The following is a 15770-nucleotide window of genomic DNA, read 5'->3' on the forward strand; positions in this document are numbered from 1 at the left end:
AAGGCACGCTTTGAAGGTTCCACGAAAAGTAGGGTAACAACACAGACTGGGTGGTCGCGAGTGCCAAGGTTGGTAGACTTTAACCCTTCAGCGCGCGCGCTGTTGTAAAAAGTACAACACTACCAAAAAACCTCACTTTTCGTATACAGCGCGAGCGCGGTGCAGTTTCGGTTGCTTGATGGCGCGCGTCCTGGAAGGTTAACTGAAGCTGTACAGTAGAACATTGCTCCTCAGTGTATTGCAGTTTCCGTAAAGCATGTAGAAAGGCTAGTAAAAGACTCAACAACTGTACCTACCTAAGGTATTATACTTGCACAAAATATTGATATGTAAATAATATTAGTCATTTGAGAACTAAAGGTGGAAATCGCACGGTTTTTTTTTTGTTACTGGAACAGAATTTAAATAGGACAGATCGGTGAAGTACTAGATTTGTAGTAATGAGCTGAATTTTAGTATGGTGAGAAGGTCAATTCTCCGTTTCTGCAATAAAATGGTGCAAAAAGCGTGGGTATTATGATTCCTTGCCTAATTTAATGCTGTTTGAGCAAAACTTTGGGCAACAGTGTTGTTATTTTCTCCATTTCTTGCAACATAAACAACATAGTTATCCAAAGTTTTGCTCAAACAGCATCAAATTAGGCAAGTAATCATAATACCTGCGCTTTTTGCACCATTTCATTGCAGAAACGGAGAATTGACCTTCTCACCATACTAAAATTCAGCTCATTACTACAAATCTAGTACTACACCGAACGTGCCCCATTGTTGGGGTTTTAACACGGTAGACAATCTTGGGCTGGTCATATCACAAAGATTCCGAATGAACAACAAGTGAGCATAATATTCAGAGTACCAGGAAGAGAACATCGGATCTGAGACCCAACACGCATCATACCTCATTGTTTGCATTTTTATAGGATCAAATGGTATGTTTTAAGCGGGTCTAGTGGGGATGAATGCTATATCCCGCATTGACTGTAGATGAACAAAGTAACCAGTAAGAAAGTAAGTATACCGCAACTGTATTAGCGTAGTTCTCTCAAAATTTAGGACTACGATACTCTAAAGACTTGGTTTAAGCAATCTTTATCATTTAAATAACATTCAAAATTTTTGTAAATCGGTACAAAATTTTCAAACATAATTTATTTTATTATTTACCGATAGAATATTTTGAACCAAGGGTTTTCTGAAAGGTTGGACTATACACTAAAACCTTGTGGATGATAATTTTAGGTTGATTCAAGCTCGATATGTAATATGTCGGTTCCTGGTATGCGTGCACGTCTTTTTTGCACCATTTCATTGCGAAAACGGAGAATTAACCGTCTCACCACAGACAAACAGACGTAACACCTTGAACGATTTTCATGGAAATCCATCGCCCAGTTCACACTACCTTCATCTGGTGGAAAAGTTGCACGAATCACTGTGTTGTGCAATATTGTAAACAGAAGGCGCTAGTGTGAAACGTCAAATGCATAGAAAAACGATGCGCGCGCTTCTGGTTGTGAAAGTCACAACTATGAAAGTTTAAAATGATCGTTAAAAGCGTGGTCGATGGAAATTTCGCAAGTGTTACGTCTGTTTGTCTGTGGTCTCACCTTATAAACATTCAGTTCCTTACTATAAATCTAGTACTTCGGCGATCCTGATCTATTATGAACACAGCTGTTGAAACCATTTATTTAAACGGCAGAAAAAAATATTCCCTTGAAACATAAGCTTTTCAGGGTATTTAGATATTTGGCCACTGTCGTAAGAAATACACTCGTTTAAAATGTGAACTAGCGCATATATAAAAAAAAGTACAACACTTACCAAAATTCTCGCTCACCGTTTACTGCGCGAGCGTGGTGCAGTTTTGGGATCGAATAGACGCGCATCCCAAAAGATTACATAATTTTTCATCAATTGGCCAAAACCGGTTCTCGTACCTTACGGCTGGATGCTGTCGCCGTGTAGTTCTGAAAATATCTCAAAAGGACACGATCGGTGAAGTACTAAAAAAGACACGGACAACGTCTTCAGCTTTCGGCTGTACAGACTGTTTTAAACTTAACATTAGACAACGGACAACGGAGCATGCACCAGTGGAAACGGGGAAGAAACTATTCTCACGAAAAGTTTCAACGCCCGAAGCGGGAATCGAACCCTCACCCCACAGCATGGTGCGATTATAAGCTTGGTGACCCTAACCGCACGGCTACGAGGCTAGATTTGTAGTAATGAGCTAAATTTGTGTATAGGGCAGTGCATGGAATGATCTCCTTCTCTTTCACTCTTACAGAAATTTTGTAAACAACAAGGCCACGAAACGTCAAAATCCCATACAAAATCAAAACAGTGCGGTGCCCTACTATGGTGAGAAGGCAAATTTTCCGCTTCTGTAATGAAATGGTGCAAAAAGCATGGGTGTTATCACAGACAAACTGACATAGCACTCTGAAAATTCCCATCGTACACCGATTTAACGGTCTATTTAAAATTTTGATAGTTCGCCAACTTGTCATTCGTGGCGCTCGCATTGTTTTTGTTCGAGTTTGACTTTTACCCACTACCGCCACCTAGTTGATGGTTAGCCAAACTCAGTTCTTTTAGCATTGGGCGAACATGTTTTCGCAACGATTTTTTTTTCGTAGTGTTACGTCTGTCTGTCTGTGGTGTTATGATTCCTTCAAATTAGGCAAATAATTATAATATACACGCGATTTGCACAGACAAACAGACGTAACACTGCGAACATTTTTCGACTCAAATCTAGTCACGGAATCATGTTTGCCCAATACTAAAAATGATGGGTTTGGCCAAGCATCAACTCGGAACAAAAACGATGCGAGCGCTACGGATGGTCAGTTCACCAAATATAAAATTTTGAAATTGATCTTTGAAATCGGTGTACGATGGGAATTATTGGAGTGTATCTAGTACTTCATTGAACATATCCCATAGGAAGCAATCGATACCTAAAATACTAAATTGGAAGTAGTGAGCTGGATTTTTGTATGGTGAGATGATCAATTCTTCATTTCTACAATAAAATGGTGCAAATAGTTTGAGTATTATAAATTCTTGCCTAATTTGATGTTGTTTGAGCAAAAGTTTGGGTAACTACCTATATTATTGAAGTTGCAAGAAATAAATAAAACAACAACAAACAGCACCAAATTAGTTAAGAAAGTTCCCACGCTGTTTGCACCATTTCATTGCGAAATTGGAGATTTGATCATCTCACCATACAAAAATCCAGCTCACAACTTTCAATCTAGTACATACATTTACATTTATCATTTGAAATTTAAAAGAACAACTTTTTTTAGAGACCTTAGTAAACGTAAGGTAAGTAAACGAGAGTTAGTCTACAGCAGCTAAACAACTACCAAACATCGGAAAAAAGCATGCGAGAAATAAATTTGAATAAAAAGATACCTATTCTCTCAGCTGAATGACAAGAAGAAAATGAATAAAAATAAACATTTGAAATAAAAGAAAAATCTCTTGTTTATCGAAAGAAATCTCCATGTTTAGGTATGCATCATCATGCTGAAACCGCTTAGTACTAAAGTGTGTAAGGCCTACTCATAAGTGCCTAATTTTCAGATCACGCAAAATATATGCAACAGTTACACATTCACAAAATCGATAAATGTGCAATGATTTTTGAATGGCAATAGGACAGATCGGTGACGTACTAGATTTGTAGTAATGAGCTAAATTTTAGTATGGTGAGAAGGTCAATTCTCTGTTTCTGCAATGAAATGGCGCAAAAAGCGTGGGTATTATGATTCCTTGCCTAATTTGATGCTGTTTGAGCAAAACTTTGGGCAACAGTGTTGTTGTTTTCTCCATTTCTTGCAACATAAACAGCATAGTTATCCAAAGTTTTGCTCAAACAGCATCAAATTAGGTAAGGAATCATAATACCCACGTTGATTGCACCATTTCATTACGGAAACGGAGAATTAACCTTCTCACCATACTAAAATTCAGCTCATTACTACAAATCTAGTACTACACCGAAGGTGCCCCATTGGCTTAGGACCTCCAGGAAAAAAATATATCCCAAAGAATGTAAGAGCTGATTTAGGGTGTGAACCATTTCGCATTTTCGGTTAACTTTTAGTTAAAATTTGACACTTCGATAGTTATTTTGCGTCCGGTTAAAAATGACCCTACTCCCGACCAGGGTTAGTCTTGACAGTTCGATAGTTATTTTTTGTTCGCAATGATTTGGCTGCGTACTGTATTTTGTTCCAAATAACTACTCGTCTGTCACATTTCAAATGGGCCACCGTCGTAGTTATTTTTTAACCATCCGATGAAAAATAACCAAAGTGTCAAATTTTAACTAAAAGTTAAACGAATAAGCGAAATGGTTCACACCCTTAGTGAATGTGTAAACAGTTACACATCTATTGTAGTCTGGAATAATAATATGCACTTTTTAGTGAGTCTTATATTATCCGTGCAGTTGAAAATCGGAATTTTAGACATGTGAAAATCGGTTCTTTTCCTAAACTGTGCGTCGGGCATAGTGCGCTGAATAGAGGACCAGGGCCACTGTCTAGCAGACTCCGTTCTACGTTAGATTTCACTTATGGATTTGGAGAAAAATCGATTATCACGTATGGAGAAACTATAGGTTTCAACCGCGACAACGATACATTATGCGTGTTAAACGGTTTCAGCGAGATCTAATCTTAGTTCGGGATATTATCATTGATGAAGCGTTAATCAGTCTAGCCTATTTAGTCAAGTAACCAATAATGTCACTCTGTTGAGTACCAACAATGTTGAGAATACTCACTTGCTACTATCTCAGTTAAGAATCATGCCATTCAAAAACGGCGTTTGAAAGACTTTTTAATAGGACAGATCGGTGAAGTACTAGATTTGTAGTAATGAGCTGAATTTTAATATGGTGAGAAGGTCAATAGGGCACGTTCGGTGTAGTACTAGATTTGTAGTAATGAGCTGAATTTTTGTATGGTGAGAAGGTCAATTCTCCGTTTCTGCAATGAAATGGTACAAAAAGCGTGGGTATTATGAATCCTTGTCTAAATTGATGCTGTTTGAGCAAAACGTTGGATAACTATGTTGTTTATGTTGCAAGAAATGGAGAAAACAACAACACTGTTACCCAAAGTTTTGCTCAAAAAGCATCAAATTAGGCAAGGAATCATAATACCCACGCTTTTTGTACCATTTCATTGCAGAAACGGAGAATTGACCTTCTCACCATACTAAAATTCAGCTCATTACTACAAATCTAGTACTTCACCGATCTGTCCTATTCTCCGTTTCTACAATAAAATAGTGTAAAAAGCGTGGGTATTATGATTCCTAGCCTAATTTGATGCTGTTTGAGCAAAACTTTGAGCAACAGAGTTGTTGTTTTATCCATTTCTTGCAACATAAACAACATAGTTATCCAAAGTTTTGCTCAAACAGCATCAAATTAGACAATGAATCATAATACCCACGCTTTTTGCACCATCTCATTGCAGAAACGGAGAATTGACCTTCTCACCATACTAAAATTCAGCTCATTACTACAAATCTAGTACTACACCGAACGTGCCCCATTGAAGTTTAATCTAAAAGTTTGCTGGATAGGACGGAATCAGTGAAGTACTAGAAAGAAAATTCTCCGTTTCTGCAATGAAATGGTTCAAAAAGCGGAAGTATTATGATTCCTTGCCTGATTTGATGCTGTTTGAGAAGATCTTTGTGTAACTGTGTTGTTGTTTTCTCCATTTCTTGTCTCTTCAACAATACACAGCGTCCCAAAGTTTTTCTCAAACAGCATTAGATTAGGCAAGGAATCGTAATACCCACGCTTTATGCATCATTTTCATTAGCGGAGCCAGCTTTTTTCTTTTTTCTTACTCTCCTAAACAAGCAGGAAAATGGGCGAGATGAAAAAGGAGGCAAGCTGCCCCCTCTTCCATCTGTTTCTTTCTCGTGTTTGTTTGGGAGAGTGAGTAAGAAAAAAGAAAATTCTGGCTCCGCTAATGATCATTTTATTTCAGAAACGGAGAATTGACCTTCTTACCATACAAAAATTGAGCTCATTACTACAAACCTAGTACTTCATCGATCGTGCCCTATTGAAATGTTCTTCATACATCGTTTTCTGATATCATACTTCTGAACTGAGAGCAGCAAGCAAGTATAAATCTTGCAAGCGAGTAGGGTAGTGGACGTATTTTGTCCCGGGGCATGTATTTTGGCCCACCCTGGGTTTTTTATTTTATTTCTCATATAATCTCTACAAAATCTTGGCAAATGATTATTGGAAGTTCTAATAATTATTTGCCAAGATTTGGTAGATATTATATGATAAATGAAATAAAAACCCAGGGTGGGCCAAAATACATGCCCTTGGCCAAAATACGTCCACTACCCTATTTCCACCTTGCGGTATTCTTCCCTGTCGCCACCGCAATTTCTCGGCTGCTTTGCATTTAGCAGAATGAGAACACCTCCTCGCGCAGAATGAGTTTAGCTAATTTTATGCAGACGTTGGCTGGAGAAGAACCGAGCAATATGACGCAATCAGCGAAGTACTAGATTGAAAGTAGTGAGCTGGATTTTTGTATGATGAGATGATCAATGGGGCACGTTCGGTGTAGTACTAGTTTTGTAGTAATGAGCTGAATTTTAGTATGGTGAGAAGGTCAATTCTCCGTTTCTGCAATGAAATGGTGCAAAAAGCCTGAATATTATGATTCGTAGCCTAATTTGATGCTGTTTAAGCAAAACTTTGGGTAACTGTGTTGTTAAAGTTGCAATGAATTAATAATACAACCACATATTTACCCAAACTTTTGCTCAAATAGCATCAAATTAGTCAAGAAATCAAATAACCCACGCTGTTTGCAACATTTCATTGCAGAAATAGAGAATGGGCACGTTCGGTGTAGTACTAGATTTGAAGTTAAGAGCTCAGTTTTTGGTTTGTGAGAAGGTCAATTCTCCGTTTCTGCAATGAAATGGTGCAAAAAGCGTGGGTATCATTATTCCTTGCCTAATTTGATGCTGTTTGAGCAAAACTTCGGATAACTATGTTGTTTATCTTGCAAGAAATGTAGAAAACAACAAAATTGTTACCCAAAGTTTTGCTCGAACAGCATCAAATTAGGTAAGGAATAATTATAGCCACGCTTTTTGCACCATTTCATTGCAGAAACGGAGAGTTGACCTTCTCAACATACAAAAAATCAGCTCATTACTACAAATCTAGTACTTCACCGATCAATCTGTGCATAACTGATTGTGTGCTATTCCGGAGGATATAAACCAGGCGACGCGACGGGGCATTATAAGCAACTCCACTAACAAATCAAAGACTTAAAATCGTCGGCAAGAATACATATTCGCCCAATGCTAATCACGCTTCGCAAACCACAAAGTAGGATACGGTTAAATTTTTAAACGGAAAACTACAGACAAGCAGACGTAACACTGATAAATCCCATCGTACACCGATTTATCGGCCAATAAAAAAAATAATCGTGATTTTTTCGGCAGTCAAGTTGGCAGATTGTAAACGAATCTCGTTACATACCCAACCTCATCATTTTTGATTGGTCCTCCTACTGTCACATTGGTGTAACACGCTAAAAATAATTTACACAAATGAAAAATTGCGCGAAAAAAATACACAGTACCTACTATTGCGTACAGTTGCGTACTCGATTGGACATTAAAAATAATGGTTTTCTTCGGTACATTCAGGTCTTATTTTAGTCTATAGTATAACGTCTGTTTGTCCGTTGTCTTTGGTTTTCACTTTGGTTAATATCGCCACAAAATACATCGTGATTATCATAATTTTGTTTTCGTGGTGATGATTTTAATTAAATTTTGTTCTAAGTTCATGTGTACACACTGTTAGTTTACTATAAAAATGCTGCCCGAGCAAGATAAAGTCCTTGTTTAATGGTAAATGATCTGATAAGAGTCAAATTACTTCCCTCCGCTTATAGAGTAAGGCCGATATCTTCATCATGTCAATTCAAAAGCAATTAAATATAAGAATCCTTTTAACGTAGATACCGATTTATATATTCAAGCGCTTTTGTCTGACTTAAAATTCCTTCCTCCGTAGGAACCCCCGGAAATGACCTTCGAGCTTCGCATATCCCTAGCTATAGTACGAAATCGTCCGCCACCTTTGTCCACAGGCCGGTTGACCAAATTCCGGAACCCATCGAGGTGCATAGTGCACCTTCCACCTCTGGTACGATCAAATTCATTCGCAGTCAGAAAAAGAATGCCCAATTGGTGTACAAGGGTTTCCTGTACAATCGAAAGTTGACCCAGCAAAATGGCAATACCACGTGGCGGTGCATCGATGTTACGAAGTTACGCTGCAAGGCGATTTGCGTTACCAAATTCAACAAATTGATACGCGCCAAACGGCAGCATGCTCATGAAAACCATGAGAGTAAGATCAGGAATCGACCGCTGTACGACTACCCGGAAGATTTGGAAGAATATCTGGACATCTACTCTAGGGATCCCATTTCAGCGTCGCAAAAGCTGGACGTCATCGACGATGGAACCGATTATAAGCTGGTCGTTCGGGATACCATCGAGGAAGTCGTGCATGAAGCACCTGAGAGTCACATAGGAGACATGATGGCGAGTGGGACGGATACGTTCTATGCGACTCCTCAGTAACACATTCTAGTACTACAATTGAAACTAAATCGTAATAATAAAGCTTGTACAAAGTCTGCGTGTAGATGAAATTTTTCTGTAAAGTAGAGAAGAACATATAATAAGAAATTGACTAGAGCTTAACGAATGTCCATTTCAGATGAGCTATCATCTTCGACGAAGATGATCTTCAAAGATGACGAATGCGTAGGTTCGTCGGATCGAGTGTACACATTCCTCACCAGTCGTAAGGGAGGCATCCATTTGGTTCACGACAGGTATATCTATCGATCGAACCTACGGCGATGCGGCCGTAACAAAGACATCATCTACTGGGAATGTGTGCACAACCGAGCGGAAAAATGTCGCGGGCGACTGAAAAGCGTGGGCGATCAACTGTACATTTCAAACTGGAATAGTATGTGATGATTGTGTCGATTTATAAAATGTTCATAGTCTACTAATATGTTTTGTTTTCCTCTAGTACAACACAATCATGAACCGGACACAATAAAGATAGCAACGGCCATGGCTTCCGGGCACATCTCTTACAGAACGTTATCATCACTCGGAACCGTATATTCCACAATTACGATATGTGATTCGGTTTAAAAAAAAAACAATAAAATATGTTTTCTTTTAAAATTGTTATCACCTCATTTTACGTAATTTTATTTCAACTATTCAAACACAAAGTTACAATCGATGAATGTATTTTTTTCTTCTAGATTTCAAAATTGAGTGTACGGCGGTACAATTCGTTCGAAGTAGGAAGGGCAAACCCCTATTGTTGTACAAAGGCCATCAGTACACGTTGAACCGTCGACGGAAACAGCTGGGCTACTGGGAGTGCGTTCACAGGCGTTCGAAGCTGAAAAGTTGTCCCTCTCGGATAACGACGGACAACGTTCAGATTAAGCGTGTCAAGGGCGAACACGACCACATGCCTCCGGAGATGATAGAATATCTATTGGATGACTGCAATGCATTCCTGAAAGTAGCGCCACCAGAATAAAAGTTGCATTTTTGAAATGTTCGTTTCTCTGTTTGATTTAGTTAAATTAAATAAATCTCAGTGTGTGCTACCAGACCTAGATCGCATCGATTGAGACCGTTGAATTTTTAAAATTTTCACATTTGATCTTTATAGTTCTCATTGAACGTCTGGTGGAGCCTGAACTAATCAAAGAGGAACCAAACAAGTTGCTGTTCGTTCGCAGTCGTTGGGGACGCAAACTACTGATCTATGAACGATATGTTTTCTTCTCCAACAAACGGGTCGAGGCGACGAATACCACCTACTGGCGATGTACGTTTTCCAGCAATCGGAAAGGCCCAAACCGCTGCTCGGTGCGATGCATTACTAGAGACAATCGCGTTATAAACTTTCACGGACTGCATAATCATTCGGAAGAAATGTCCAAACTGCATGGAAGGCATGTCTTCGATCAATACAGTGTGTATGATCCATGAAAACATAATAAAACATGTTGCAATGGAAATATGCCTATCACTGTAGTACTAGAATGTTATTATATTGATTGCAAAACGTCATTTCCGACTACAGTATTTATGATAATTGAGTTTCAATAAACATGTTGAAAAAAATCGATCGAGTTTCACTACAGTACTAGAGTATAAATAAATAATTTCAATCATACTAACAGAATACGTTTGTTTGCTTATCTGTGCCGTTTTAAGGTGCTTACTCGCAGGAGCTGAAGTTCATCAAAAGCCCATGGTCTACGCCGTGTCTGGTGATCAATGACTTCCTGTACAACTGTCACAGTACTAGAGGTAACAAGGTGTATTGGCGGTGCCACAACTACTCTCGGAAGAAGAAGGAAGAACGATGCAGGGCTAGATGCGTGATTGTGAATGGCAGGCTGAGCGCTCTCACAGGAACGCAGCACAACCACGATCCACACACGGAGAAAATAGCCAAGATTAGTCGACGTAACAATATGGTTGATGAAGTACTAGATGCAGCCAGGGCGGATCCACCGCCGAGCTATCTCACTAGTGGGCTTTACAGTTCAAGCTTTTTATCCGGAGGTTCTACTTTGCTGGACAGCGGCTCCCCGGATATCGGTTTGATAAAGATCGACGCATTGCCTAAATTAGAAGACTACGGCTTGCCAGTTGAACTGTAAACATGTATTTTTAAGCTGAATTTTTACCTCTGAATCGCAATAATAAATTATCAATGTTCGTGAAGCAATACAAACCAACGTGTTTTCGCTGATTTGAAAATTTTCCATCGTTTGATTCTAGTACTGATAAATCCATTATTTCTTTGTACAGTTTTAGATTTTACCCCTGACGATGCCGCCGAGTGCCGGACGTTCATCAGAAGCCAGCGTGGGGCTCCTCTGTTGGCCCTTGACAATTTTATCTACCGGTGCGAACGGGTTCGAAAAACGCGCTCCTATTGGTTGTGCATCCGTTACAAGAGCTCCAAGTGCAATGGTCGCGTGATCTGCCAGGGCAACAAGATTCTCAAGGTCACACATCACTGCCACGTGAACGACGAGCAGCGCATCAACTCGTCGATTCTAGAGGAAACGGATCTGTCCAGCATCAATTTAGAGGCGTGGTACAAGCAGACCATGATGCACAAGAAGCATGAGTCGAAGCGAAAATAAAAATTATACATTCTAGTACTTCGCTGATTATGATTGATATGTCTCAAACCCATGCTTTCTATTCTATTACTTCGCTTATGAAACTAATGAAAACTTTTTTCGTTGTAGCTTACATAACGACTACTACCACCACATCTAGTAATACACTAGTCGAAAGCCAGAGTGGAGTGCAGAGTGTCTACTATCGGAACGATTTGCGGGACCAGTTGTATCCGGAAGCCGTGCAATACATCCGAAGCCGCCGTGGGCACCCGCTGCTAGTGTTCCGAGGGTACAAATTTCGCCGGAATGGCGGCTGCAAGGAGAAGGGCTACTGGCGGTGTGCTTCGTTTTGCAAGTGCCCTGGAAGAGTTACTACCGTCGATGGGACCATCGTTAAGTACCACGTGCACAATCATGAACCGCCTTTCAAAGAATCCGCCGAGTTGTTCTAGGATTGGTGGAGGCACAATTTCGATTAAATGTATCATAATGAATGATTATGATGAACAAACATAATAAATCTCCTTTAGAATATTTTATAGACCATGAGAATTTTGATATTAGAGCAGAAGTTAGAATCAGTTGAGTAAATTGCGTCTTCTGTTCCTATTTATAGAATGGGATCATCAAGGTTTCCGGGCGCTGGAGAAACAGGTGTTCCTTGCCCACGACATTGCCAACAGTTGGATGGCCAGCGAGCAAATCAGTTACTGCCAGAGCCAGCGTGGAAGGCCTTTGCTTATATTTCTGGGCTACCGGTTCCGTCGAGAGATGGTGAAGCAATACAAAACCTACTGGAGATGTCTGGTGGACAAATGTCCCGGGCGGATGATAACAATGCTTCCAGGGGATACGGTAATGCGCTATCGGATACATAATCACCCGTCCAGTTTCTAGAAAACGATCAAATAAAATCCGATTCTTTGAAAATATACAAATGTTGATGTTTCATTACAATTTTGAGTGTGGTACTAGAATACGATCACAATCAACTTATACGATCTCTTTTGATTTTCTTTAAGCTGCTGGATTGGATTTCATTTTCAGTCAACGAGGACATCCTCTGCTGGTTGTTGATAACTTCCTATATCGAAAAAATCGAGGGCATTACTGGCGCTGTATTCGGTGAGCTAGTACTATATTTTGACAAACATTTTCGTTGATCCTTGAATAAAATGTTAACATTTTATAGATGTACCAAGTTCAAGTGTCGCAGTCGACTGATTGTGAAGCCTGGTCAGAAACCTGCTCGTATCGAAGATCACTCGCATGGGCCGGAAACGGAGAAGATTAGTTGGGGCCGGACGGTGATGGAGAACGTGAAATCTCATGAGCAGGGGGATATCGTTTTTCGAATGCGACAACCGCACTGCAAAGTTGATTATGTGATAAATCCAGATAAAGAATAAATCTCTGCCAGCCATTCTAGTAATTCAAATATTTTACTAATAGAGCTAATAAACTATAGAGGAAGAATGTCGCTGGCGTCGCTGCCGCAACATCTCTTGCTGGCGGAGATAGGCCGGGATATAAGTGTCAACGCGAAAAAGTATGCAGTTTGACAGATAGATACCCGACATGTTTGCGAACGAGAACAAAGGGAACAGCAGCGACATTCGTCCTCTATAGTTTCTTAACTCTATTATTTTACTTGATCGTTTGAAACTAGTACTTATTATCTGCGGTGTTTTTACAGGAAGCTCTTTTATCGTTTCAGTTACTGCGATTCCGTACTGTCCTCCTGCGTTGGGCGATCGCAATCCGGTTCCGAAGGTGTGGTACTCCTTTCCACTGTGCTACGTTATCAATCGACGCGGAACAATGAACCTGCATTTCCGAGGGTATATCTACATCCAAAAAAAGCGGCACAACCGCACAATGAACTGGATCTGCAACAAGAGCAATACGACACAATCGAGCTGTAAATCGAGGATATCCACCGAGGGCAACAACAAGATCCGCTTTGGAGTCCACTGGCACAATCATGGACCCGTGGATATGAATGAACTGTTGTGAAATAAATAGAATTGATTGAATGAGCCTTCTTTTTTTTTTTCTAACAAGCAGGATTACAGTTATCCTATTCATTGCCAGAAAGGATTCCCACTGTGTTCATAACCAATTTTGTCACTTTTCAGAATCTTTTAATCTAGTAATGCCCGGAATATACGCTGGTATTTGGTACAAGGAGGAACTGGATTTCATCGAGAATCGTCGTGGTGGGTTCAGTTTGAGGCACAAGGGATATCACTTCATCACGGAACGTCGCTACAATAGTACGGTCAATTGGGTGTGCAATAAAAGCAGTAGCTCGGCAAGTCGTTGTCCGGCACGGTGTGTTACTCAGGGTCACCAAATGATCAAGTTCAGCAAGCGAAAGCACAACCACGATGTGGTGTACAAAATTAAAGAAATGGACTTTCAATAAACATCGAATCATAGGAGATGTGTTTTTGTGTAGTACTAGAATGGTAGAATAATTTAGACATGAGTTCTCATACACTTCGCTTCGGCGTATAATTTCAGATCGAGTTCGAGGATTCCTGTACGACGAGCAGTACGAACTGGTTTGTAATCGAAAGGGCGGCCTCAACCTGTGCTATCGAGGATACCTTTATCGGAAGAAGACCCAGTTCGCCAATACGTTGAACTGGGTTTGTGCCAATCCCAATTACAATAGGTTCGCCGGTTATGGAAGCGCGAATGGGGGCTTGTGCGGAGCTCGATGCATTACAAACAATAGCGGAGGGTTAAAACTGAGTAAAAAAGGCCATAATCACCCACCGATGTTGCAATACGACGAAGGGACTTCGGTAAAACTTTGCATCGAAACGCTCGAAAATACACAATACAATAGCGATTAAAGCAACGCACATGAATGTTTCTATTCTAGTTCTTTATTTTGTAGCAAATTTTATTACAGTAGTCAAAAGCTGTTTTATTCAATTGATTTTTAATGTTTTCCTTTAACATTTATTTCAGCAAATTTCGACCAACTTAAAACTGGAATTTGGCTGAAGAAGCCCTACGAGATCGTACCGAACCAGAAAGGCGGAAAGAATCTGATGTTTTACGGCTTCGCGTATCGAAAGGAGGCTTCTTTCAAGACATCGATCAATTGGGTCTGTAGTCGTAACTCAGTTGGCCGCTGCAGGGCAAGGCTTATTCAGAACACCGTCACCACCGAGATTAAACTAGGACAACATGGCCATAATCATCCTCCAACGAGTATCCGAACCACTAATTGATTGCCTGACCAATAAAATGGAATTGCATTTTTCAGCGACGGTTGTTTCACTTGTCGAAAAATTCTAGTACTTCATTTACTGTTCGAAGTTCTTAAATACTGATGCCTTTCTCATTTATTATGTATTTCTACAAAATTTAGCAACTGATTCTGAAAACATAGCCATCTTTACGAGAACAATGCGTGGCAAGGAGCAACTACTCTACCTTGGACAGCCGTTTGTTTTTGAGAAACTGATGGTGATCCAGAACTCCACCGCGAAGAAAATTTGGCGCTGCAATCAGTGGTGGAATCAAAAGTGTCGTGCCCGAGTGTATACTATTGGAAATGTGATAACACCTCTGAATCGCTACCACACCCACTCCGACATAATCAAACGGAAGCGGCGAGTTACGAAGAAAAAAGCGACCATAGTGATCACAACCGGTCCCCATAGAGATCACACCAATAAGTCGGTTCAGGAAGAATATACCGAGTTTGTAGTTGATTGCATACCGGAGGGTTCTGAAAGTGACGAACAGAAAAAAGGGGAAATGACCGATTACTAATATTAGAGAAATACATCTTTATTTAAGAATACAAGTTCAAGCGTTGATCAGCTTTCTCAGTTTTTAGTAGGCAGTTCAACCAAAAGCTTTCAATAACATATTCTTTAATCAAACGCTTCTAATAACATATTGTTTAACATCAGTTCCAGAATCGATGAAACTTTCACCGCACAAATCACAAGGCATTTCATTTACGGTACCATCGCATCCGCCGAGTCCAATAGTCAAGCCGCCACCGGAACAGTGGAAGAACGTAGGGCGTCCGGCAGCTGAGGCGCCGTCTACTATGGTTCCACTGCACAGCGGCAGCGCCGTCTTTATCTCGACGATAGATCTCGTAAACATCTACACTCCGAAAGCGGCACTCTATACGGCACGCTTGATTGACGTCATTTTCGGACGGCAAACACTGCTAAAGGCCTGTGTGACCCGAACGGAGAATTCCGGCGATTTGGTCCCGCTAGATGAGGACAAACTGAAATCAGTTATAGGTAAGATAATTCTTTTTGTTGAAGTACTAGATTATTGAGTACACATAGATATGTGGACGATGAATGTGTTTTTTGCAGAATCGGCAACTATGAATATGGATGTCAAATGATCTGTTTGGACTTCATTCTTTTTCTTACGTTCAGTGTACGTCAAAAAAAGTACTAGAATATATTTCCAACATTCTTG

General features: G+C 40.1%; 3 protein-coding genes and 1 long non-coding RNA gene across 35 annotated transcripts in view; all 4 read left to right on the top strand.

Moving 5' to 3' along the window:
* Positions 1 to 8109: 8109 nt before the first annotated feature.
* On the top strand, positions 8110 to 9760 carry LOC134284073 (uncharacterized; the record flags this gene model as incomplete). The annotated part of the gene is made up of 2 exons (XM_062842315.1): positions 8110 to 9088; positions 9155 to 9760. A coding segment is annotated over one exon (582 nt), but the record flags the coding sequence as incomplete, so codon positions are not given.
* Positions 8854 to 11315, top strand: LOC134284075 (FLYWCH-type zinc finger-containing protein 1-like). Its single transcript, XM_062842326.1, has 5 exons — positions 8854 to 9088; positions 9399 to 9650; positions 9821 to 9979; positions 10372 to 10761; positions 10975 to 11315. Exons 1-5 carry the CDS (start codon positions 8854 to 8856, stop codon positions 11313 to 11315), a joined length of 1377 nt encoding a protein of 458 aa, XP_062698310.1.
* On the top strand, positions 10975 to 13333 carry LOC134285809 (uncharacterized). 3 transcript variants are annotated; one of them, XM_062847374.1, is made up of 4 exons: positions 10975 to 12152; positions 12320 to 12422; positions 12490 to 12725; positions 12994 to 13333. In XM_062847374.1, the coding sequence occupies exons 1-3, from the start codon at positions 11915 to 11917 to the stop codon at positions 12704 to 12706; spliced, it is 558 nt and encodes a 185-aa protein (XP_062703358.1). In that variant the 5' UTR covers positions 10975 to 11914; the 3' UTR covers positions 12707 to 12725; positions 12994 to 13333. The 3 variants fall into 3 exon arrangements, with proteins under 3 accessions (XP_062703358.1, XP_062703357.1, XP_062703359.1); XM_062847373.1 differs by having other exon boundaries at positions 13015 to 13333; XM_062847375.1 differs by lacking the exons at positions 12320 to 12422; positions 12490 to 12725 and having other exon boundaries at positions 13015 to 13333.
* A 1216-nt stretch (positions 13334 to 14549) lies between these two features.
* LOC134285810 (uncharacterized) overlaps positions 14550 to 15770 on the top strand; it is a 36437-nt gene continuing 35216 nt past the window's right edge. For all 30 annotated transcript variants that reach the window (XR_009996713.1, XR_009996707.1, XR_009996688.1 and 27 more), the window contains exon 1: positions 14550 to 15583. This is a non-coding gene — a long non-coding RNA (uncharacterized LOC134285810). The remainder of the gene's footprint in view (positions 15584 to 15770) is intronic.

The sequence above is a fragment of the Aedes albopictus genome, chromosome 1, assembly GCF_035046485.1.
Source record: "Aedes albopictus strain Foshan chromosome 1, AalbF5, whole genome shotgun sequence".
NCBI classification, from domain to species: Eukaryota; Metazoa; Arthropoda; class Insecta; order Diptera; family Culicidae; genus Aedes; species Aedes albopictus.

Bases quoted from the DNA above. Each gene is read 5' to 3' on its own strand.
- LOC134284075 (XM_062842326.1), top strand. From the start codon at position 8,854: ATGATCTTCAAAGATGACGAATGCGTAGGTTCGTCGGATCGAGTGTAC. The intron at 9,651-9,820 runs GCAATGCATTCC...TGATCTTTATAG, and splicing joins AGAATATCTATTGGATGACT to TTCTCATTGAACGTCTGGTG. The intron at 9,980-10,371 runs GTACGTTTTCCA...TGCCGTTTTAAG, and splicing joins GAATACCACCTACTGGCGAT to GTGCTTACTCGCAGGAGCTG.
- LOC134285809 (XM_062847374.1), top strand. From the start codon at position 11,915: ATGGGATCATCAAGGTTTCCGGGCGCTGGAGAAACAGGTGTTCCTTGC. The intron at 12,153-12,319 runs GTAATGCGCTAT...ATTTTCTTTAAG, and splicing joins CAATGCTTCCAGGGGATACG to CTGCTGGATTGGATTTCATT. The intron at 12,423-12,489 runs GTGAGCTAGTAC...AACATTTTATAG, and splicing joins CATTACTGGCGCTGTATTCG to ATGTACCAAGTTCAAGTGTC.